This window comes from Trachemys scripta, chromosome 1 (assembly GCF_013100865.1).
Source record: "Trachemys scripta elegans isolate TJP31775 chromosome 1, CAS_Tse_1.0, whole genome shotgun sequence".
NCBI lineage: Eukaryota > Metazoa > Chordata > Testudines > Emydidae > Trachemys > Trachemys scripta.
The window spans coordinates 87,012,660-87,038,878 of NC_048298.1; the positions used below are offsets into that span (position 1 = coordinate 87,012,660).

At 44.4% G+C, this 26,219-nt stretch overlaps 1 protein-coding gene and 1 pseudogene across 1 annotated transcript in view; both read right to left on the reverse strand.

The window, feature by feature from the left end:
- Positions 1-227: 227 nt before the first annotated feature.
- Positions 228-26,219, reverse strand: part of PLBD1 (phospholipase B domain containing 1) — a 133,855-nt gene continuing 107,863 nt past the window's right edge. The window contains 7 exon segments of the mRNA XM_034774735.1: positions 228-480; positions 2,323-2,429; positions 3,439-3,624; positions 10,318-10,458; positions 10,572-10,772; positions 19,418-19,562; positions 23,503-23,664. Of these exon segments, the coding sequence (XP_034630626.1) occupies positions 313-480; positions 2,323-2,429; positions 3,439-3,624; positions 10,318-10,458; positions 10,572-10,772; positions 19,418-19,562; positions 23,503-23,664 (1,110 nt within the window). The 3' untranslated portion in view covers positions 228-312.
- Positions 12,093-13,665, reverse strand: LOC117873396 (annotated as a pseudogene).

A 26,219-nucleotide genomic window follows, 5' to 3' on the forward strand; every position in this document is an offset into this window, starting at 1 on the left:
ATGGAGAAACTCAGGCACAGAGAAGTGAAGTGACTTGCCCATGGAGCCTCCTCATTCATTGCTGGTTTGTGACATTGTTCTCATTCTTCGACTGCAATTTGTGAATAGCCCGTGGTAGTTACTATGTTCTTATAGGACTGATTAGATGGTGCCTCCCCAAGCCCATTCCCTCACAGAACAAAGCTCTGGAAGCTAGGAAAGCAGAGGGCAGTTAAGGCACAAACACAGGGACTTAAAGGATGTTTTATTTTGTGGGAGAATGAAAGTATTCAAAAAAGGAAAAATATTTTTTCATAAACCCTGATACCAGTTTCACAGGATTGGCCTCATGGTGACGAAGTCAAAGTTGTAGAATTCTGGCAGACCCTGATGCCTGGTCCCATTGAATTTTTTCCAGCTGAAAACAGGAAGCCCATCCTCTACAGGTGGGCCATTGACAGCACAGGCTGCAAACACCGAAGCCATATGGAAATCTGCCACCTGTGAAGGACAGGGCAGGATTTTATAGCTAGAGGATACATTGTTCTATCACTTTTGAAGTGTTTAAAAACTATGGAGAAGGGAGGGCATTGCTCAGGTTGGTCCAAGTGGGTATACGCAGGCGTAAAGGAAAGAAACTGAGCAGAGGAAAACTTATGCTAGTTCAAGCAACATCCCCCCAATCAGAAAGGTTTTTTTTAAACCAAGCATTGCCCACACCTTAAGAAACCAAGGACCCAAGGTGACTTACAGCCCCATTGATGTAAAGGCAGCCGATCTGCCCCCTGGGGAATACCCCCAGCGTAAGGGTCTCCCCAGCTGGTTGGGAGGGGACATGGCCAAAACAGTGCTGTGCTCCAGCTGTTCTTGGCTGGTGCAATAGCCCCCTGGGGGATTTGGTGAGAAAATACAGGGAAGTACATGTGGTATAAAGCTCCCTAGCCACCTTCCCACCCATATTTCTGCACCATGTGTAACTGCCAGAACGGAGGTCCCTGGGGTCCCTGCTGAGCCCTGCTATCTGACACAAGTCAGGCAAGCCAGGGAAGAGTGGAAATCCTCAGAACTGGGTCTGCCAAAGATTTCTGATGCTGCCTGTCCTTGCAGCCTCACACACAATCCCGGAAACGGGCTAGCTGACAGGGTAAAACACCTTAGACCTTGTCAGTGTTTTAAGGGTTAGTATTAACTTACCTAGCATTTGTACTAAGAACAAAGCTGCCATAAATCCTGCCTGTAAAAATCAGTCCTTTTTACTGAATCATGGGTTAAAACTAAAAGCTACCTGACCTTTGCCAACTTCGTGCTGAGAATAATTATACAAGTTAAGTCTAGAGCAAAATGATTCACTGAAGAGTAAGGCATTAGCAAACACAGGGGTCACTGGGGGTCAGGAGGAAGAAACATTCCTGCATGGTTCCAGGGAACTGGCCACATGGTTTCCATTAATGAGAGCAGACAGCTGCTTGGCAAATTCCCATTCCCTCTGTGCCACCCTGAAAATAAGATAACTGAGGGCTCCAGGGCCTTTGAGTGACAAGTACACTCCTGAGCCCTACCTACTGCTGGGCTTTAATCGAATTTGGGTATGAACCCTTAGTGCCCTAAGGGTGAGCAGTCTCACCACAGCATTCTGCACCTGGATACATAGGATAAGTATGTACCCACGTACCTCAGGTTCCTGCATCCTCCCACCCACAAAACGTATATCTCACCTCCCTCTGCCATCTGGTTCCACGCCTCTTGCTCCCTGTGTTTAAGTGAGACTGACCTCACCCCAGCTAGCACTGGGACCCTGGCGCTCCCAGTGAAACCTTGAAGAGAAGGACTGGAATGCAGCTGCAGGGAGTGGAGGCAGCAGGAAGGAGATGGGGCCAACCAAGACTCACAGCAGACAGGAGTCCCATCCTGTCTGGCCCAGGTGCTTCCCCTCCATCCCACAGCACTCCCTTGTGGACTCAGGAAACCCTGGCAATTAGCTGCTTTCCAAAGGATTAGCTAATTCCCAGATGGTGCAGAGGATCAGAGATCCTAGAGACCACATAACACTGTACAGAGCAGTCAGTTAGGCTGGCAGGGCCCTGGCTAAGTAGGCAAATACAGCAGCCAGTCTCCCATAACCCTGCCTTGCAGATGCTTTTCTTTAATCGCTGGTAAGAAGTGTTGCCCAGGATAGTGTTTTATTCCTGACTCTCCCCTACTGTCGCAGATTGGGGGACAGAAGGGGCAGACTGGGAACCATCTTCTGCAGAGTAAGAAGACTTGGTTGGCAGGTCCAGAGCAGGCGCCCTGCTTTCACTCAGACAGTATGTAAGGCAGGCCATGGGCTCTAGGGGTCTTTACCTTTGAGTCATAGCAGCCTGCTGGCACTGGGAGAGAAGGGTTCAGGTCTTCGCGGCAGCAGATAGTGTTGCACGGATTGAGCTTGGCATAGGGCTCCTTCATGTAGTCTGGGAAATAAATGGGGAAGAGAAAAGAAATCAAGTCAGTCTACTCACAGGGCCATCCCCAGTAGGGGCTAAGGGCTCCTCCCATAGAGTCCTGAATGGAATATTCTGCAAGCTAATGCAACACTACCTGAGAAGTTGTAATGAGAGAAAGCCAACTCGTACAAGAGAATGGGGGAGGGATCAGGAGAGAAAAGGTAGTGAGCAGCTCTGGTCTTAATATTTTAGTCTAGGACAGAAGAAAAAAGTTTACAAAACAAGAAACTAAAAATGAAGATGGCAAGGAGCAAGATCTAGCAATACCCCCTGCAATTGCAGGAAATCGGGGAGTGGGAGAAAACTATGCCCATCTGATTGCAATAGTGTATTGATACGCAGTGAACCAAAGAAAGGCAGTCCCCATGCTCTTTCCCTCAGATGACTGCCAGTTCACCCTGGGGAAAGTCCTTCCAAACGTCACATGTGGCAAATAATGTTATATGCAAAAGAGAATCAAAATAAAGCAGCTACGGTCATCTGTACCTAGAGATGGTGTTTATTCAGAACACTTTTCCCCATTAATCCCAGTAAGGCGGATCCTGACAGCATCAAGACAGAGCATTGTGCATTGAAGCACATTCCTTCTGAGAGGGGAAAGTTAAAGGAGTCTTTTAAAAAGCTTTTATGCTAAATTCTCTATGTTAGTATTATAGACACATTGCCTAGTACTTAAGGCTTTGCAAGACCCTTTCCTTGCTCCAACTGTGCTCAAGAACAGTTCTCCCCAGAGAGCCTTAGCAAGTCTCCTAATTCTGTTGGTGCACGGGGTTAAAAAAAAAAAAAAAAAAAGATTTTCAAGTCTTATCTCATACCTAGATTGTAAGCGCCTCAGGGCAGGGACTGTCTCTTTGTCCTATGTTTGTATAACACTGAGCACAATGTGCTCCTCAGCCATGACGGGGGCTGCTAGGCAACACCATAATACAAACAATAAATAAAAATCAGATCAAAGGAAAACAAATGGGCTTCTTACTGTTATATCTCATTATATACTTCATGGACTCCAAGTCAGCCACTTTCCCTTGGTCCCGTCGGAAGATTTTTGCTCTGGGAGCCAGGTCATAAGAAAAGTCCAAGCCGTATTTCTCAACGTACTTTGCATACCCGCTGAGGTTGTAGATGGTTTCATGGAAAGGGATGTTGTAAGAAGGCCAGTATCCTGCAAGGGAGACAACCCATTCTGTTGTTTAATTAAACAAACTGTGCACTCGTTTAAAAAAATGTTTCAATTGCTATGTTGCCTTAATGCCAGCTAGGGAACAGGAGCTAGATCCAGTCTGACAGCAGCACAACATATCAGTTGCCATTGGGAGCAGGTGAGTTAATTCACAAGTATTTCCACTGGAGAGATGGTGCTACCAGAGTCTCAGGCCTCAGGTTTCCACTAGCTTAAGCTAGTACAAACACAGCTGCCTGACTTTTGAGTAGGACAGGGAGGTTAGAGCATATTGCCCCTTTGCTCTGAGCTCAGCACTGGCTGCCAGTTCACTTGTAACTAAAACTCAAGGTGCTTGTTGCTATCTGGATCCTGGCTTTCAGAGACCACCTCTCCACCTTTACTCTGCAGCATCACCTGTGTTTTGCGGGAGCACTTCATCTGCCTGTCCCATAGGTGATGCTCAGAGGAGACAAGTGTTTGTTGCAATGGAGAAATACACTTAGAAATGTGTCTAAGCCCAAGTCTGGACAACTTTAATGAACACTGCAAGATTCTCCTCTTTGCTCCAGCTTTCCCTTAAAATAAGTCTTGAGTCCCTTGTCATTCAGCTCACTCGCGCTGCAAGAATGCTTTGAGGACTATTATTTTGATGCTGCAGTGTATATATTGTTCTCTTGACACCACCTTTCATTATTGAGTTTCTTCTTTCCAGAACTTTTGCTTGTCCAATCTTTGTGATTTCTTCACTGCTTTGGGCAACTACAACACTTATTTTTCCACTTTCCCATCAGTCTTGGCTTGTTTACCCTTCTCCTGTAATGTTCTTGTTTCATTGCATGTCCAGTTTTTCCTTGTTTGTTTATGTCTTCCAATAACTTCCTCTACTGTATTTTGTATCACTTCCTTGAATATTTCCCATTCAGTCTGTAGTGAGATTTCTTCATCAAACACAAATTAATGAAACGCCTCGCAAGCATCAACTTGTACACCTCTCTCACATAGCTAGCTTTATCAAGATCAAATGTGACTCCAGTTACACCCCTCTGTTTCTTGGACTTTAACTTAATATTAATTTTTCCCCTTAGTCATTCATGATCACGGCCACATCCTGCACCTCTATAGACTAACATTCAAAGGTGCCCTTTTATGCATTTTACGGATAATAATGCGGTCAATCTGGTTTTTAGTTTGACCATCTGCTGAATTGCACATAATCTTGTGCATATCTTCAGGAAAAAAACAAGTACCAGCAATAATCAGATTGTGTATCTCACAGCAAGTTCGTTTGCCATCCTGATACCATGTGGTCCCAACTTTATTCATTTGCTTACCAGGTCCACTACCAACCTTTGCATTCGTATTTCTCATTATAAAAATCATATCATGATCAGGAATCTCAACTACAATGTTATCCCCCTGTTGTAACAATCCATCCTTCTCTTCCACTTCTGCTGCTTCTGGTGGTGCATAACAACAGGTTACAGTTATGCACAGTTTATTGTAGGCAGCAGTAAACCTTGCTATGACAATCTGCTCAGACACTGGTTTCCAGCTATTATTTGAAGTAACTATTCTCTTGTCCACTGCTATTGCAACCCCATCCCTAGGCTTTGCTTGTCCACCTGAGTGTCCTGAATAAAGGAAAGTACAATGTCCAATTGTGAACGCTCCTGTACCCGGCCAACGTGTCTCCTGTTCGGCAGCAAAGGTAATGTGTCACTTCCTTAAGTCCTCCACTGCTCAGTCTGGCCGGAAGCAAACAGCTCTAACATTCCAGATTGCACTGTGTGTAATATATTTAGCTGTTAACCAAAATCCATGACCATTTCCATTTGTTAGGCCATATAAATCAGTCTGGCTTGTAGTATTGTTTCTATAACAAATCAATTTCAGATGTAATGGCTTGTTAGCACATTCTACCCTATGCAGCTCATGGAAGCACGATGTGATAGCCTGCTGGCCTGCTAGGAACAGGCACAATCAGCAGTTCCACCTTACTTGCCCTTCAAGGCTAACAAGCTTGGACCCCTTGGATTTGAAATCAGGTTTCCTTCTCCGAGACAGACTTGCCTAAAGAGGTGAAATGGGCCCTATCTGCCCTGGTCTGAAATCAGAGTTCCCATCTATATACAAAAAGGTTAAATTGTACAGAAACACAATCAAGTCAACGATGCAAGTAGTAAGAAATGCTACCAGTGAACCAACAACAAATATCGAAGAGTTCCTGGAAGTATGGAAGGAGCATTTTGACCAAGTGCTAAACAGTGTAATTTTTCCAGATGCAAGCATTCTAGACATCCCAGAGGAACAGGGCAGAATGGATATAAGCACTGAACCACCACCTGAAAAAGAAATAGAAAGAGCAATGAAGCAGTTAAAAATGGGAATGCTGAAGGGATAGATAACATAACAGCTGAGCTGCTAAAAGCTGGTGGAATAAGTGCTATCAAAGCATTAGAAAAATATATAAGGTCTGGAAGCAGGAGAAAGTACCTGATCATTGGGTAAAGGCAATAGTTGTACCAATCCTGAAGACAGGAGATCCTGCCAATTTGAATAATTGAAGAGGTATAAGCTTATTATCAGTACTGGAAAAATCATGATGAAAGTAATTGTCAACTGATTATGGCCAGTTTTAGAAGTAGCAGCAGGCAAGGAACAGTGTAGCTTCATACCAGGCCAAAGTTGAATTGATCTGACACACATGCCAACAGCTGATGGAAAAAAGGCAAGAATGGGGATTAAAGATGTTTGCTCTTTTCATCGACTTCATGAAGAAATTTGATTTGGTTTGGAGGGAAGCATTATGGAAAGAAATAAAATCATATGCAGTTCCAGATAGAATAACTGCAATTATAAAAGTTATGTACGAAAATTCCTGTAGTGCCATAAGAACTGGTGGAAAATTAAGCAACTGGTTCAAGTCAAAGTTTGGTGTAAGACAAGGGGGCATGGAATCACCATCACTTTTCATCATGTTCTTAAATTGGACGTTAAAAATGGTATATAAGTTGGAGGGCATGACGCACGGTGATCTAAAGTTAAGCTCTTTAGCTCATGCAAACAACACTGTACAACTAGCAAACATGTTTGAATTGACGATGACACTCTTCACTACCTTGGAAAATTGGTGTAGTCGACTTGAACTTACAATAAATGCCAAGATGATGAAGTGGTTGCATCTTGGAAAAGGGCCAATATATAAAGTGTTGAAATGCAGCAGTGAAGTCATAGAACAAGTAAAACCTTACATGTACCAAGGAAGATTGATCAGTATCAACAGTTCCATCAAGAATGAGGTTAAAAGGACATGTGCTTTCGCTACAACAGCTACACAGAAGTTGATGAAATTATGGACTGATAAAAACATTGTTTGGCACCAAAATGAATTAAACCAATGTACTAGCAGTATTACTCTGTGGTCTGGAAGCAGCTGCGTTAAATGAAATGGACATCAGAAGACAGCTGGAGGTAACAGAGATGAGAGTTCTTTGGAAGATGGCAGGTGTACTGTGAAATGATATTATGACAACTGAAGAAGTTAGAAGGAGCAGGATGTGAAGTGACGTTATAGGATTGGCTGCAATCAAAAAGATTGCAATAATTACGATATCTTAGAAGACAAACAGGATGCCAAGGAAAATAACGCAAACACAACCACGGTCAATCAGACCTGAAGGCTGGCCACCAACTACATGGCAGAAAATCGTATGCAGAGACATGACCAGGCTGGGCTTAATGGAGGAACAGGCCACAGACAGGAATGAATGCCGGTGATGGACTGCTTCCCAGGCTTTGGGATGAGAAGAAGAAGTGGTGTATATATTTCAGACTCCAGGAAATGGTTGATTTGTACTGTGCTTGATCCAACATATGCAAAACATGTCCAGATACTTGGGAAATGGCCATGTTATCAAAGCATGTAATGTAAAATGTTATTTATTCCAACATTTAAACACACAAAGATTTTCCCAAAGCAATAGGTTGTTTAAGCCTCACAATTCATTTCATTTTCCACTCCTGCATATTCTTTCCTCTAAAGCCTCCAATCCTTTTAAACTTAGCCATAAACAACAGCTAAAAAACTTCTTTTAAATAATTACATGCTTTTAGTTTTCCCAAGTGCTTCTGAATTGCACAATGAAACCATCTTTTGGCTCTGCCTCTACCATTCCCTAAAATCTGCTACATGTGGTACAAGAAACATTCAAATACAGAGTTGATCTTTCTGTTTTTTGCAAAAATTTCAGTTTGTGGGTTGTTCTTGTAAATGCACTAGCCGTGACTTGTTCCTCTTTCTGCTCTGATTTCCTTTAACTCCTTACTTCTCACTGCACATTTTCTATCTTCCTCTCTCACACCTGCTGTGTGGCCACTCATGGACCACCAGCTTGGATGACACCAGGACTTCCTCAATGACTTCTGATGTTACCCATCACTTTTCAGGCCCTTAACTGACCAGAGCCATTGCTAGCCCTGACAACCTGAGGGGAGGAGCCAATTGGCAGCACTGGATCCACCCTCTCTCAGTTGCTCTTTCTGGTGGGCAGGAACATAGCCACTGAGATCAGCTGCCTGAAGCTGCTAAACAGAGGGATTCTGGGTTCTGCTCATCTGGAGACAAGGGACAAGCCATGAGTCTATTTGCTTGGCTCTCAGGCAAATGTTTAGGCCAGACCTTAAAAAGGAGCCCGCTAGGCCCAGCTTAGGGCAGATCATTCTGCACAAACTAGGGGGAGGAATGACTGCAGATCCTGGAGTGAGGGATAGGTCAGGTCCAAATACAGCCTGACTATAGACAGGCTCTGGGAAGTAGCTATAGGTGGAGGACGAGACGAGCAGCTTCCCTGACTGTAGTTCAACTGCATAAGTCAGGAAAGACTTAGGGCTTGGAAACACATAGAACAGCTTAAACCATCCCCAGCCAGCAGACAACCTGAATCAGACTTCCCCATGTTCTCTTGAACTGAACACATGGTGCAAGTGAATGGCCAGGCCAGGGGGCCTGGAGACAGAAGCATAGTCAGAGAACACACCTTAATCTGGTCCAGAGACAGAGGGACTTGATTAGGAAAAACACAGATCATCAACAAAATGGGCTGGAGGGATAATACTGGGCAGGCAACTGGCCTCACAAATGAGGGCTTGGCAGAAGCAGGCAAAAAATGACTGTGTCAAGTACAAGACCAAAATGCAACTGCACAACAGCAGTTCCAGCTCAGTCTAAGAAAGGCTTGGACCAACCACACAGGGAAGATGGTCTGGTCCCAGTCACTGATGCATCCTCTGCCATCACCAGCTGGCACTGCACTCAGGTATCTGTCACAATCCCAGAGCAAGGGGAAGGAGGAACCTCCTCTCTAAAGACCTCTCTCCTGCTACCCCCACTTGACATCAGCTATTAGGCTCCTTCATTTCTAGCCCCTCGGAAGAGCCACTGGAATAGTGATGCTAAGCTCATCCACTCAGCAGCAGGAACAACCAGATGCCATGTAAGTAGCCATGTTTCAGATCCTCAGTGAGGATCTGGGAGAAGCAATTGTCCACAATGGCCAACATCAGATTCACTAGTTGGCAAACTTCACTAACTGCAATGAGCTCCCCCAGTCAGAGGGGACTAATGAGGCCTCAATTTGTTAGTCTGTTCCCAATTAAGCCATTTTGACAAGTGAGAAACATAAGCAGAAAAACCACTTATTTTGCATCTTCAACGGATTAGAGGTACACAAAACGTAAAATGGATGAAGAAATTTTATAGATTATTCATGATAAGCACCCCCCCCCAAAGCATTATTTATATTGTGATAGCACCAAAAATTTTCTAGACACTTCCATTGAATTAGAGGAGAGGGCAGGAATCCAAAACAGAACCACCACAGTTATGATTGATACATCTTCATGAATGTTAGTGTATGTGGGTCAATTCTGCAACTCATCACATCTTCAGCTGTGCAACTGCACAATAGAACAATGGAAATAAAACAGTGAAGTCGGTGGACAGAGCTCAAACTAAAAAGACAAGTGCCTGGAAAATGCTTGTGAATGTGCCCTGATTGCTGATACTGGCTGCTAGCATGATTTCTTAGAATGCCTTTGGGTTATATTTGCAGTCAACTTGTTACTAGCTTTGCTGTGGGCTTAAGGCATCTTCTGGAGAGCAAATATTTGCTAGATGAGACAGCCCCATGAATGCTTAGCTCAGAGACTGAATCTGGCTATCTGAGTCAATTTTTTTCTTTTAAACCCATTTCCCTCTGGGGTGACAATCACAAAAAGGTTCAAGTGACTCTCAATGTCACAATAATTCAGCACTAATTAAAAATGCTCTCTCTCTCCTCTGAGAAAAAATAAAGGTGCTCCAGTACAGAGGGAAACCATGCAGGAGAAAGCTAAGTCAGGGAAGGAAGAACAAGTCACCAATTCTCACCTTTAGCACATCCTAAAAAGATGCTCATGGTAGCCATTTGCATTCAGGTGCAGCAGGTGGGAGCCAGTTTCATATGGAACAGCAAGGTGCCCACAAGAAATGACTGCCAGTGGGATCTAGGTGACATTTACACAAAAAGCTTCCCAACTTGGAGTCCCAGTGCAAGTACCCAACGTAAACCATTCCCAGATGTAAAATAACACTCCTGTCAGCTTGCGCAAATGGTTGAATTTTCCTAACCCTAAAGCTATCAAATCAGTGATTACCTTTACGGAGAACACTTGTCTGATCAGAATACTCCACGAGTGTTGGGATCTGCTCAATGATATAGAGTGCTCCGTCATCCAGGCTCCCTTGCAGCTTAACCTTCTTCATATCCAGGACCATGTACTGATTGTTATAGGTTCCTAGGGGGCAATTAGGAGGAGGTTAGATCTTTCATCAATGCCTGGAGAAGCTGGGTGGGGAAAAAAAGTAGGGAGTGCTTTCTTTATTCAGAGGTTCATATAAACTTACTTACCAGAGTTGCATCTTAAGAAAGTTTGTGCCCAGGTTTTGCCACTGTCTGCCATCATGTTGGCAATACGGACTCTCTGCCAAGCAAAGAGAGATTTGGGCACCACTTGTTTAAGTAGAGTTTGGTTAAACACATTGTTTGTGGTCTGCAACATTACCAAGCCACTGCCAAGTAAGTAAAAGTCATCCAGAGACATCAAAAAACCTTAAACAAAACAGAAGACTTCCTGTTATCTTTGTGGGCTCTTAACATGGACCCCAGCTCTGCCTCACAGGCCTATGCTTTAACCAAAAGATGGTCCTTTCTCAAACAAAGAAGGCATATAACATGCATCAGGCATACGCGCTCCAATAGAGCCAGAGCGATTTTGAAGGCTCAAGCCATTATCCTCTCTCATAAAACAGGATTCCATGGCTTTTCTCAGATTAGAGCACACGTAGAAGAGAATTACTCTACAAATAATTGTTCTCTGAATATACAGCGGTAACAGGTTTTTGCAAGCACAAAACAGGCAGGGAACACTCATAGATAGAGCTTGAAGTTCTGAGTAGTTAGTTCCAAAAAACAAAATGCAGCAACAAATAAAACCTACCCCAAGCACAGCTTTCTATCATCAGATATGGCAGAAGAGCTAGAGATGCCAAAAAGGTCAGAAGAGACTTCTCTCTTGCTAGTCTATTTTACACAGAAGACACTTGGATACTCCAGTGATGAGCGGCAGTACAAAATGCTTAGGACTTGTCTGTAGTTGTAATTAACACCTTGAGTTATTTGGGAGCAAGCCTGTGTGTGGACACTTATTTGGAATAAAAGTAGATTTTACCAATTTAAATTATATCGGAATAGGACACTCTTACTCTGAAATAAGTGTCCACACACAGGCTTGCACCCAAATAACTCAAGCTGTTAATTACAAACCAACTTAGTTATGTTGGTTTCAATTTCTATGTAGCCAAGCCTTAGATATCTATATTCAGGCCCTGTAACGGAGTAATAGCCCCTACCATGTGACTGTAAAGGCCAGTTCCTGTTCCTCCTTGAAGACATAGTGGTCTGATGGACCTGACTCAAACAAGCCATCTTTTAGGATACCATGTCTTTCAAGGATCTTAAGAGTGTGTGGTTGTTTGTAGTGTGTGGTCTGGCTGGCTGGGTCCCCCCTCCAAGGCAGGTCACATCTTTTGTTATTTTTTATTTTATTCTTTATACAATAAATTGTTATTTAAAAGTGGAATTTTTAATTACAAAAATGTCAAAATCCAGGTAAGCCAGAAAGGATTATTTCTTCCTGGGTTTTCATATTCACTGATTTTTATCCTCCAATTCTTTTTCAATAAACTATCACCTGTCATCCTTTTCCAGTCTAATTACACAGGTGCATATATGCCAGTGTGGCCTGGAATATATCAATATCCTGAGAAAAGAAAAAGTTAAATGCAAGCTACAAGTTCAATCAGGGGAAAAATCCCTCAGAAATAAGCACAAGTGAAAACTAGAGATATCAGCAGATGGCTGGAGTTCCATTCATTCATCCTTGTCTTTTGCTCTATGTTTAAGGATGCATGAGAGCTTGATGTAACTGAAATTGCCTTTTTTTGTCAATTGTTGCCTCTCTGTACAATTCATCTACTTTATCTGTAAACCAGTCTCCCATCGTTATCAGCATCTCTCAAACAAACTTCTCAAATGAACTCTGTCACTCCTGTATCAAAGCCAACACAAGCAATCTGATTACATCTTCTGGATCAGAGCCATTTAGCTTATCTCCAAACAATGTAGGAAACTGAAGTTTCCAGGACCTGGAGCCTCATTCATCATGGCACTATTAACTGCTGAGAAAAGTGAGGCCCTACACTTAACTTGATGGCATTTCTCGGTTTGTCTGCATGTAATGCAATAACTTTTGACCACTGCATCCCATAAATTCCAGAATTACAGGAATGTTCTAGACATCATTTAGAATACAAAGGTGAGGCAGTGACCTTAAAAAGGCCTGTAACAGGGGAGCAGAGCCACTCTGGATATAGGGGTGAGGAAGAGCTCTCAAGGTTAGGGAAAGGGTAAGAATTGGGTATGAGTTTAGTGGCCCCCGCACTCTATTCCAGCCAGACTCTTCACCCCAACTCCAGCCTGCCCCCTCAACCGGGGCACTTGTTCCCACTTCAGCCAGAATCCCCTGCCCCCAGCAGGGCCACTCACATTCCTGCTCCCTCCAGGCCCCTCACCCCTCACATTCTAGGCAGAACCTATTGGTTTTGGTGATGTGACTAATGCTTCTCTGCTCCATGTCCTGGCAAAAGCCTGACCAGGAAGGATCCAGGATTATTGTCAGTAGACAGGTATTGTTAGAGGTGGCTCTCAGTTTGCTTAAATGGAAGGTTAGATATCAATAAGTAACTGGCTCAATTCACAGGGTCCAGAAATGGCTACTCGACAGCTGAATAATGTAATGTGTGCTTTAGTTTGGAGGGTACATTTTCTTCTTCAAAGATGCCTATAATTATCTCTTTCAAAAGGGGGGCCCAAGTGATTCTAAGGCTTGGTCTACACTACCCCCCCCAATTCGAACTAAGGTACGCAACTTCAGCTACGTGAATAACGTAGCTGAAGTCGAAGTACCTTAGTTCGAACTTACCTTGGTCCACACGCGGCAGGCAGGCTCCCCCGTCGACTCCGCGGTACTCCTCTCGCCGAGCTGGAGTACCGCAGTCGACGGCAAGCACTTCCGGGTTCGACTTATCGCGTCCAGACTAGACGCGATAAGTCGAACCCAGAACTTCGATTTCCAGCCGTCGAACTAGCTGGTAAGTGTAGCCAAGGCCTGAGTGGGGATTCCATTAGCGGGAGTCTTTCCAAAGGAAGCAGGCATATTATGCAAGTCTTCTTCACCAAGAAAGCAGTCTCTCTTTTGATCTTTCACACTGAAGGCCTTCTTTGAATTCTTGAACAGAGCTGCACACAGCGAACACATTGGAGAGTCCATGCTGAAGCCACTTCTTGCCTGGCTGTCTTTGTTCTTTTGCTAGACATGCTGGGTGTCAAATCCAATGGAACATGATAGCGCTAGGGCCAAGAAGCTCCAGGCTCTGGTTCCTGCCTGAGGCTTGGCTCCATGGTCCATGGCTTCCCACAGCAGCTGCAGAAATCAGGTCCTGGCCTGTAGAATTTTTAATTTTATCAGCAGTGTTTAGATTCATGTGGTATTCTCCACAGGGGTAACCCAGTGGCTAAAGCATCATTTATTTAGAACATAAGAATGGCCATAGTGGCTCAGACCAAAGGTCCATCCAGCCCAGTAACCTGTCTGCCGACAGTGGCCAATGCCCGGTGCCCCAGAGGGAATGAACCTAACAGGTAATAATCAAGTGATCTCTCTTCTGCCATCCTCTGACAAACAGAGGCTAGGGACACCATTCCTTACCCATCCTGGCTAATAGCCATTAATGGACTTAACCTCCTGAATTTATCTAGTTCTCTTTTAAACCCTGTTATAGTCCTAGCCTTCACATCCTCCTCAGGTGTGTGAAGAAGAACTTCCTTTTATTTGTTTTAAACCTGCTGCCCATTAATTTCATTTGGTGGCCCCTAGTTCTTATATTATGGGAACAAGTAAATCACTTTTCCTTATTTACTTTCTCCACACCACTCATGATTTATATACCTCTATCATATCCCTCTAGTCTCCTCTTTTCCAAGCTGAAAAGTCCTAGCCTCTTTAATCTCTCCTCATATGGGACCTGATCCAATCCCCTAACCATTTTAGTTGCCCTTCTCTGAACCTTTTCTAATGCCAGTATATCTTTTTTTAGATGAATACTGCGTACAAATGTGGTCTCCTCAAGATGTGGGCGTACCACGGATTTATATAAGGGCAATAAGATTTTCTCTGTCTTTTTCTCTATTCCTTTTTTAATGATTCCTAACATCCTGTTTGCTTTTTTGACCGCCTCTGCACACTGCATGGACGTCTTCAGAGAACTATCCACGATGACTCCAAGATCTCTTTCCTGATTTGGTGTAGCTAAATCATATTGTATGTATAGTTTGGGTTATTTTTTCCAATGTGCATTACTTTAAATGTATCCACATTAAATTTCATTTGCCATTTTGTTGTCCAATCACTTAGTTTTGTGAGATGTTTTTGAAGTTCTTCACAGAATTTATTTTATTTCAGCCTGGCTTTGAAATCTTAATTGGCCAAGCAAAGCCAGGCCTTACACTCAACTCAATGGCATTTCTCTGTGTGTCTGTTGTCACAATGCTCCTCTGTGTGCAGCGTCACATGGGCAGTGTCCAAGGGAGACAGAACCAATACGGGCAGCATGGTTAGAGTTAAGGTCACTGAAGGGAGTGAGCGATAACTGGCTGAGTTACCACTGATGTCACAATGCTACTGCTCAGGCTCCTCTCCCTGCAGCACAAAATGGGCACCGTCAAGGAGAAATTGTTGATGATATGAAACTGATAAATCAACAAAGGGACAAAGAGGAGCGGCTGAGACAAACTGACAATAAAATGTAGGTTTTGTGGCAGTCTCCTGTAAAACTGCTACAGTTTCAGAGATGAAGAGTGCATTGCTACCTCTCCCCACCCCTATTTGTCAGCTTGGCCTATATAAGCAATGAAGTGTACAACCCTCTAGTTGTATCTATTGCTAACTACAAAATAAAGGATGCTTAATCAAAAACATAATACGTGCTGTGATCCAATGTTAACTAACTAACAACCTATTTACCAGACAGCAAAAGACAGGGTGCTATAATCAAAAAAGAGTATTTATTGCGACTCAATGTGGAGGATCTGCTATCTTGGGCAACTTGACTCATGTTGGGGTCAAACAGTACACTAACTGGGACGGAGGTATATTTTTTTTCTGAGAGGACACCTCACTTCTTACAAAGGATGTGAAGCATCTTTGGAAAGTAGAAGAACCAAGACTTCTCTGTCATGAGGTAGGCCAGACATAATCTAGAATTACTTTGTAAACTAATTATCAGGGCTGGCTTGGAGGGATGTCTGTCTCTGTTTTATGCCTTTAATGCCTTCTCTTTCTGTGAAATGTCAATTAATACTTATATTTACACTAAGCTGATTTGGGTTTCCAATTACAGTAGATTCTGCTTATTGCTATTATCCAGCAGTTACTAATACGCAGAAGGCAGGATTGTGAAGGAACAGCCAGAGAAGGAAGTCCTGGGATTTGCCTTCCATGGCTGCAGCCCTGCAAATCTGTCTAGGGGGAGGGCAGCAGCGGGGAGGGGAGCACTGGGGCCCACGGAGCTACACGGCACCTTTCCCTGTGCTCTCCAGGGGTCAGAGCTCAGCATGTCCCAGTGCTTTCTTCTGTGTGTGCAGTCCCCCAGAGAGCACAGAGAGAGGTACTGTGCAGCTCCGATATTCGGGCTGCAGTTCCCCTCCCTGCTACTGTGCTGCCCACAGGGCCGGCTCTAAGTTTTTGCCGCCCCATGCAAAAAAGAAGAGTGCCGCCCCTCCACCCCTGCGCGAGCGCCACGCCGCACCGCTGTACTCCCCCGCAGTGCAGCCGAAATCCCCGCCCCCCCAGCTCCACGCCGCCTGAAACCCCGCCTCCCAGAACGCCATGCTGCCCGAAGCCACGCCCCCTCCGAGCACCGCGCCAACCCCCGCCCTTCCTCCGAGCGCCAGCCCCCGCCCCCCCAGCGCCGCGCCGCACCAGCCTCCGCCCCTCCTCCGAGCGCCAGCCCCCGCCCCCCCCCAGCGCCACGCCGCGCCACGCCAACCCCCGCCCCTCCTCTGAGCACCAGCCCCCGCCCCCCCAACCCCGCCCCCACCCCCCCCCCCCCTCCCACCCTCCCCCCCCGCCCCCCCAGCACCACGTCACGCCGCGCCAGCCCCCGCCCCTCCTCCGAGCGCCAGCTCCCGCCCAATAAATAAATTAATAAAAACCTGAGCGCTGCCCCGGCCCAACGTGCCGCCCCAAGCACATGCTTGGTCGGCTGGTGCCTGGAGCCGGCCCTGGCTGCCCATACCTCCCCCACAGCCTGCAGGTCTTTATCTCCTGTGGTCCTTGTGTGCAGGCAGGTTTGCTGGGATGTAGCCCCAGAAGGAAGTGGCTGGGATAAGCACTGGCCGCAGGCAGGTTTGCACATCCCAGTGCTTCCTTCTGCAGGCACGTTTGCAAGGCTGTAGCCCCAAGTGGCCCTTTCTTCCAAAAAAAGCTGTTAATAAGCAGCAGGCTGTTGCTAATATCCAAATCCCATTAACATTTATGTTAATGAGATGGGACTGGTTCCCAGCAATATGTTGCCATTAACCAGAAGTTGCTAATAGCAGGATTGCAACTAGGCAGAATATAGTGTATTTTATCAAGACAGTTTGCTGGCTGGCTCTCTCAGGTCAAAGTTATCTTGGCTCAGGGGAAAAAGTGATAGCCCAGTGTGGGTCATGTACATGGAAAAGGTTGCAGTCTTCATTTGGAGCCGTGACATGGGACCTATGGGTTTTGCTGTAGACCCCAGAGGGCTAAATGACCGAAAGGTACAAGACAGGGCCGCCCGGGGGGGGGGGGAGAGGGAAAGGGCAAGTGGGGCAATTTGCCCCAGGCCCTGCCGGGGCCCCCCGAGAATATAGTATTCTATAGTATTGCAACCTTTTTTTATGGAAGGGGCCTCCAAAATTGCTTTGCCCCAGGCCCCCTGAATCCTCTGGGCGGCCCTGGTACAAGACTCCATCACATTACGGCAACTTGCAGCAGAAGATTTTGGAAGTTTTCCTTATTGCAGGATGTCCCTAGACTGCCACCAAGCCTGCATCTCAGTCGTTGTCCATCATTTGGAAAAGTGCAAGAGTCTGTGAGCCATACTGTCAGCTAGTGCAAACTGATGAAGTCACTGGATCTGGCTCTCTTAGTGGCATGTGATACTACACCACAATTCAAAGTCCGCTGAATTTCTCTCATGTAGACACATATCCTGGGTGCCAGGAACCTCACTGTGGCCATGACACCTAACTTTTGTAGCATGGTCTTTGCTGAAATTTGCTGGTAATGGCAAATCCTACCAGATCGTTGTATCAGAGTCTGTCCTGGGACAAGAAAGCTTTAAGAGGAGCCATGTCTACAACATTTCTTGGTGATTTTGACCGTCTCTGGGGAACAAGTTGAGACTTTGGGTCTTCTAGAATGAAGCCTAGTTATACCAGCACCTCGGTGGCTGATTCTTTGATATCTTCCAAGGTGAAGCTTGACAAGCCAATTGATCAAATCAGGGAAGTCTCACATTTCTGTCTTGTGTGAAGAGGCCACAAAGATTGCAAAGCATTTTGTAACACTTGGCACATATGCCAGCCCAAATGGCAACACTTTAAATTGGTAGTTCTGGTCCCATATCTGAAGCACAGAGAGTATGTCTGTACACATGTCAGCTCCATCTCCCCTTCTAAAGGGTGCAATGGTTCTCAACAACATCTTTTCAGAGAGATCTCAGATCCAGGTTGGGCCTTAGCCTTCTGTCTGTTTGGGTACCTAGACAGTACCTTTCCTTCTCAACAGACACAGACTGGGTGCCATTCTTTTGGGGGGATTGGAATTACTGTAGAGACTTTCTTCCTAATACTGCTAGAGTGCACTACTGACAGGAGATAATTTGGTGGAAATTTTCTAATCTGACTTCAGTAGCCCCTCAAAGATGAGAGCCCAAATCTCTAAGAGAAGGTGGTGCTTGAGGACCCACAAGACAAGCAGTCCCTCAACCTCAATTTCATTCAAATGTCATTAAAAAAAACAACCCACCCCAGGGTTATTGATGTTTGTAGGTAGAGACATTGAGGACCCTTCAGCTTCTGTTGCAAGGGAAACACACCAACTAACTGAAATCCTCAGCTAAACAAATTGATGGCCACAGTTCTCTCAGAATTAGATAGCCTCCGCCTGTGTACCCATTTCCACCATTGTTTTTTAAATCATTTTTTTAAGTTTTGAATTTCAGCTTCAAACGTGTGGGATACAAACACAAACAGCTTTGCATTTTGTTTACTTTTTCAAGACCTGAAGTTTAGAATCATTCCCGCCACCCATCCATCTGAACCCCCACCCATTTTTTTTAAATCAAGAGTCTACATTTTAAGATTAACTGGCACTTTCTAACACTGAGGAGAATGAGATGTGCTGCCAAACCTTTCTGTGGTAGTTTATAAGTAGTTTTAGCTACATAACTAAAACATGAAGCACACATAAAGAACAAGAAAAAAAGTCCATCCTCTGAAGGGAGAGTAAGTTTAAAGTTTGTTGGTCAGGTAAAACCGCCCTCCCTCAACCCGCACCCCACCTCCACAAATCAAAAAGGAGATTGAAAAATCAATTTGACAACTGGTAACCAAATGTCAAAGATAATGTCAATTTGATACTCTCTAGTAATCCCATTAGTATCAGTCAAGCCACTAAAGTGAAGTGTTCAGAACTGTATTATCACCAGAGACACACTAGTACTGTAGGGTATGCTTGGGTAGGGTGGGGAAAATATCAGCAATACAGACGAACATGTACCAAGCAAGTGGAATTCAAACTCTTTCATAAGGAACCATATTTGCGCCAGGGGGTTGCAGAATATTTAACAAGTACTCTTCAGAACACCATCCCAGACAATTTGTTTTTTAAAGGATACATTCAAAACAATACATCTGCAAGAAATTTTCCTTTATTGGCTTCTAAGAGTATTAAGGTAGGTCAGCCTCGGTGCCTATAGTAACAGTGTCCCGTCTATAAGGCTTTTATAGAAGAGTCCACAAGTCAATGAGATGTGGAGAAGGCACATACAGACATGGATGCATTTATGAACGCAGAGTATGAGGTTTCCTATTCTCACCCCAGTTACCTGGGTAACTGCTGAATGACATCCGACCAGTAACCGTCTTTGGATCAGTGATGTTGAAGTCCCAATGTTTATATATTCTCAACGTAGCTGCATATGTAAACCAGCTGGAATGAGCAAAATAGATGTTCTCATATCCAGGGAGAACCTAGAAAACAGAAGCAGAACAGTGAGTAATCCTGATCATTGTAACACTCTCTACTCTACACCAGTAGAGGTGGAACAACAATTTGTTGCAAATAACCCATCGGATGGATTTTGCCTTTGTTCAAGAATCATCAGACTATCAAGTTTGAATCTATTGTTATAATGGGACATACTGCCAGAGATGGGATGCCTGGGAGACCAGGAATTCTGGAGCAGATAAGGGCCCAGGAAATGACGGATGCAGGTGCTGGGAGAGAAGAAGTGGTCCAAAGATGATAGTGTCTCGGGAAACTCAGGCTACAGTTTCTTTAAGGGCCTAGGATCAGTAGCTTTGCAGTGTAAGGTGGGACAAGGCTCCCCTCTCTGTCCGCCCTCCAGAATAAGTTCTGGGAAAAAGCATGGCATACAACCTGACTCTTGCCTCACTCTGAGAGAGACATGCGCAGGGGAAGCACTGGTTGCCTGCTGACCTCTCCCAGCCCACAGGAGAAAAGATTGAGGTGGTGTGACCTGGCCTCCAAGTTGGGGAGGAAGGCTGAAGCCTTCACCCCAGACAAGGCACCTGCGAGGAAAGGATTTTTGTTATGAAGGTTTTGTTTTGTGTTCTGTTTGCTTTTTTTAAAAAAGAATTTGTTGCCAACCTGGGTGGAACCAGCTAGGGGAAATTTACAGAGGTCGGCTGGGAGAAGCTGCCCTACAGTGGCAGCCGGCTACAGCTGTTAAAAATTAGTCACTGACGTTTCTGGGAATAATCCTTGGTCAATTGGCCGTTTACAAGCAATTAGTAGTAAATATTTGAAATTAGTTAGTTTAGTTTTTATTGGACACATGTATTATGACATGTTTCAGTTCTCTGAGTGCTACTTAGAATCAAGTTTCCTGCTTAAATACTTTTTTTTTAGAATGCAAAATTTGCTTTCTACAAATATTCTTCAATATTAGCTGAAAATTTTGCTGGTTTTGTGTATGTTTCTCTTGGTGACCTGGTTAAATAGAAAGTACAGAAGGCAAAAACAAGGGATCTTGTCAGTAAAAGCAAATTTGTTTAAAAATTTAAATGTATATTGACATAACATTCTTTTTAAGTATTCACTCAGCTCTAATATCCAGTGTTCATCCAGGAGCCAGTTACAACAAGTAAATATCTGACTCTTCTCCAGGTTAAGCTAAGGTTCCTGAGATCCAACATTCCCCACACTAAAAGGGAGTGTCCCAGAAGTTTTCAGATCCCAACTGGAACCCTGAGAATTCCCCATTTTGTCACCTTCATCTTTGAAGCACCATCTTGAAGCAAGAGGAAGACCAAAGACAGGGTAGGCCCACTGCTCAGTGAAGAGGGAGAAACAGTAACAGGAAACTTGGAAATGGCAGAAATGCTTAATGACTTCTTTGTTTCAGTCTTTACCGAGAAGTCTGAAGGAATGCCTAACCTAGTGAATGCTAATGGGAAGGGGGTAGGTTTAGCAGATAAAATAAAAAAAGAACAAGTTAAAAATCACTTAGAAAAGTTAGATGCCTGCAAGTCACCAGGGCCTGATGAAATGCATCCTAGAATACTCAAGGAGTTATAGAGGAGGTATCTGAGCCTCTAGCTATTATCTTTGGAAAATCATGGGAGATGGGAGAGATTGCAGAAGACTGGAAAAGTTTAGTTTTGTATAGTGCCCATCTATAAAAAGGGAAATAAAAACAACCCAGGAAACTACAGACCTGTTAGTTTAACTTCTGTGCCAGGGAAGATAATGGAGCAAGTAATTAAGGAAATCATCTGCAAACACTTGGAAGGTGGTAAGGTGATAGGGAATAGCCAGCATGGATTTGTAAAGAACAAATTGTGTCAAACCAATCTGATAGCTTTCTTTGATAGGATAATGAGCCTTGTGGATAAGGGAGAAGCTGTGGATGTGGTACTCCTAGACTTTAGTTAGGCATTTGATACAGTCTCGCATGATATTCTTATCGATAAACTAGGCAAATACAATTTAGATGGGGCTACTATAAGGTGGGTGCATAACTGGCTGGATAACCATACTCAGAGAGTTGTTATTAATGGTTCCCAATCCTGCTGGAAAGGCATAACAAGTGGGGTTCCACAGGGGTCTGTTTTGGGACCTGCTCTGTTCAATATCTTCATTAACAACTTAGATATTGACATAGAAAATACGCTTATTAAGTTTGCAGATGATACCAAACTGGGAGGGATTGCAACTGCTTTGGAGGACAGGGTCATAATTCAAAATGATCTGGACAAATTGGAGAAATGGTCTGAGGTAAACAGGATGAAGTTTAACAAAAACAAATGCAAAGTGCTCCACTTAGGAAGGAACAATCAGTTTCACACATACAGAATGGGAAGAGGCTGTCTAGGAAGGAGTACGGCAGAAAGGGATCTAGGGGTTATAGTGGACCACAAGCTAAATATGAGTCAACAGTGTGATGCTATTGCAAAAAAAGCAAATGTGATTCTGGGATGTATTAACAGGTGTGTTGTGAGCAAGACACGAGAAGTCATTCTTCCACTCTACTCTGTGCTGGTTAGGCCTCAACTGGAGTATTGTGTCCAGTTCTGGGCACCGCATTTCAAGAAAGATGTGGAGAAATTGGAGAGGGTCCAGAGAAGAGCAACGAGAATGATTAAAGGTCTTGAGAACATGACCTATGAAGGAAGGCTGAAAGAATTGGGTTTGTTTAGTTTGGAAAAGAGAAGACTGAGAGGGGACATGATAGCAGTTTTCAGGTATCTAAAAGGGTGTCATAAGGAGGAGGGAGAAAACTTGTTCACCATAGCCTCTAAGGATAGAACAAGAAGCAATGGGCTTAAACTGCAGCAAGGGAGGTTTAGGTTGGACATTAGGAAAAAGTTCCTAACTGTCAGGGTGGTTAAACACTGGAATAAACTGCCTAGGGAGGTTGTGGAATCTCCATCTCTGGAGATATTTAAGAGTAGTTTAGATAAATGTCTATCAGGGATGGTCTAGACAGTATTTGGTCCTGCCATGAGGGCAGAGGACTGGACTCGATGACCTCTCGAGGTCCCTTCCAGTCCTTGAATCTATGAATCTATGAATCTTGTGGCCACCATCTACACCATCTAGTGAGATTCCTTCCGAAGGCCAATAACAAAACCTCTTTTAAAAAAAAAATGAAAATCAAACCAAGACTGCCTGTTGATCTAGATGGCACTCCGTCCTCCTCCTCCTCAGAGCACCTGCAGTGTTCCAACCCCCTACCAGCACAGGGAAGGAGACCACCACTAAAAATGAAAAACCAATTTCTAACCATTTTTATATCACACCCATTGCCATTTTACCATAGTTCTTCTCCTGGATGATAGTGAAAATCATCAGTTGCACAGCCTGCTATAGCATCTTTAACTCCCTAAATTTACACAAAGAGGCTACCTCTAAATCAGATACAGGTATCTCCCGTTCCTCATCCCAGAAGGCTAAAACGCTGCCTCAACGGTCTTCCTGATCACTACCAGACTAAGGGACAAGAGACTGGCTCTGGAAAATCAGATGCTGCCCTTTTCAAAGGTAACACACTGCAGAGTCACATGATCTGCCATTCTGAGATGTATTGTACCCCTTAAAAAATGCATGGGAACATCTTATCTGTCTCTCCAACATGGCTTTTAGCCATCTTCAGATATTAAACAACTTCAATTTAGAGACAAATGAAAGACCAAATACAAGAGTAACATGATACAAAAGCAACAACTAGAATGATTTGTTAGAAAACTTATCTATGTACAGTATCAGTTAAAATAAAATGGAATCAAGATTGATGTGTCTGTAGTGCCCAGCATGATGGGGCCCTGATGCCTGATTGAGGCCCCTACATGTTCCTGAAATATAAATAATAATGAGGATTACATCAACATGATCATGATACAAGTCTACTCAGGAGCTAAAAGTTATGAGAAATTGTGTTGCCCTCACCTTGATAAGAGCAGAGCAGTGACCCATGTCCCACTGATATCTCCCAAAGCCTGCTGGGTCACCCTTATACCAACCCACTGCTGAATACGTGAATAATGCAGGAATAAGGTCCAATAGATCTCCAACTGCATTCAGGAAGTGGACAGCAAAGACACTCAGGGGCTGGGAGGCAAAGAGACCAAAAAAAAAAATATATTTTCAGACAGAGAAGTGAGTGAGTGAGCAACTTCAGCTGTTAATATAAGTTTGCTTTTCTTTCACCCCCAAAGGAATAATTAAGTTATTCCCTTTACATAAAATATTCACATGTTCACATAATGCCTTTGCATTATACTGCAACAGAGAAAACAACTAAGGAAGAAAAGAAGAGGTTAACAAGAATTATTAAAACCTGTTGTATCTGTACAGAAAGCCCAGAGTCAGCAGATACTGTACTGTTACGTTTGAAAACTTAGTCCGTTGTACATTTATCTAAATGCCTTTATTAATGACCCAGATGAGCACTCAGGTCTCACAAAGACTTTGGGCTTGTTTACATGAGAAAAAAAACTCACAATAGCTAATGTGTTTAGCTATTCCATACTAACTTCCCTGTATATACAAACCCATTGATAAGACACATCCTGAGGTTGTGATGCCTGGGGAGTTAGATAAGCTTAGTGATACTAGCCAAATGTGAAAATCCTTCATGGTTGTTAACACCATACCCTTAGTGTAGACAAGGCTCAACAGGAGTGACAGAGTGCTTGTGCCTCGAGGAATAAGACTGGGAGATTTGCAACGGGAAGCATCCAGGTAGGAAAGAAGTACAGTGCTTCCATGAAGCCTTGTTCCTAACCATGAAGCTGGCCTCCCTTAAGAGAGGTGGAAGAAAAGAGAACAGTATTCTCTCAATTGCTACCTATTTTCACATGGAAGTCAAATAGAGAACTGTATTGCCCACGAGCTATTCAGACCATTCTGCTTTTGCAGTGGAAGTAATCAGCAGAAAGAATGTAATACACTACTTTTTGCACAAAGGGGAAGGGAAAAACTTTCCAAAACTAAAACTTTTGCCAAAAGTTCCAATAATAAGCACAACTTCCCCACACAGCTAAGATCTTGTATAGCAGGTGACCCTAATAGTGGCTGTGATTTAGAGGAAGGCTGAGACATACATTTAACTTTTATTACATTGCTTTATCCTCTCACATTTTTTTGTGAAAACATATGGTGGGGAGGGGCAGGCAAGGTACCTCAGGTCTATAAACAGTGGGATGACTCTAGTGTGGAGTTTTTTTTAAAACAACTCAACAGTGTGATGTACCCAGAAGAGGGTCCTGGACGTCTGTATATATGACAACTTTAGTTTCTATATTAAATTACACATGAGAAACCACTTTCAAAAATAATCAAGAGTTGGACTGAGAGATTGCAGGGGAGAAGGGCTGAGAGGCTGAGTAGGAAGAAGCCCATGGAGGTAGCAGCAAGAAGTGAGATGGAGCTGTCTTTGGCTGCTGGTTATAGGTTCCCTGGGCTGGGAAGCGGTGTAGTGTGTTTGCCTAGGTTCCCATACCAGCCACTGGTATGGTGGCATGAGGCCAGAGAAGGGGAAATGACCACAGTGCCCAGCACTGGAGACGGACACCAGATATAAGGACTGGACTTTTATTTTGTTGAACTGTATGTCACCTTGGAATGGGTGGATTTAAATCATGACCTGGCTGTAGGATCATCATAGGAGGAGGCTGACCTCCAGAGGACCAGAGCATTTGTCGGCAGGTGGTGCCAGACAGGGTGAGAGCTGCCATGCCTGACCACAAGGAGCAACTCCAGCGGTGAGTTGACCCCTTCACAGTGATCTACTTAAAAGGGCCATGTTTTTTGGCACTGTGTACAAGGTAAGTGATTGTGATGATGCATACCCCATTGCTGACTGGATCAGCACAATACTTGTATACTGTCTGCATGAGATTTTCAAAAGCGCTCAGTGCTGGTCTAACTCTTTCCCCCACTGATATCAATGGTAAAATTCCAAATGACTTCAATGGAAGCAGGACTAGGCCAATGCTGAGTGCTTTAGAACATCCTCCATCTGGCTCTAAGTCATGACAACCCAGAACCTGGAACAAGCATCCCCCCTAGGGAGACAGGGGAGAGGGAGAAAAGGAGACATCACAAGCATACTCCTACATGTCTAAAGTCTTCTGATGAATCCATTTGCTTAGGAATTAGCATCTCATCTTCAGGATTCTGGGAGAGCCTCAAGACACTGATCAAATTCCTGCAGCAAATCCTTTGAAATCCAAAGGATGCTGTATAGTTAGGGCCCTACCATATTCACCATAGATGCCGACTTCCCCTCTACCCAGGGGATGCTTGACCCCCACTCCACCCCAGGCCCACCCCCACTCCACCCCTTCCCTCCAAGCCCCCACCCTGCCTCTTCCCGCCCCTGCTCCACCCCCACTCCACCCCTTCCCCCAAGTCCCCACCCCACATCTTCCCGCCCCTGTTGGGCCCTCAGTCAGCAGCCGCCACTCTTTGGCTGCCCAGCTCTGAAGTCAGCAGCGCAGAAGTAAGGGTGGCGTGGTCTGGTATTGCCACCCTTACTTTTGCACTGCTGCTGGCAAGGCACTGTCTTCAGAGCTGGGTGGCCCGCTAACAGCTGCTGCTCTCCAGCCACCCAGATCTGAAAGCAGCACAGAAGCAAGTGTGGCAATACTGCGACCCCCCCC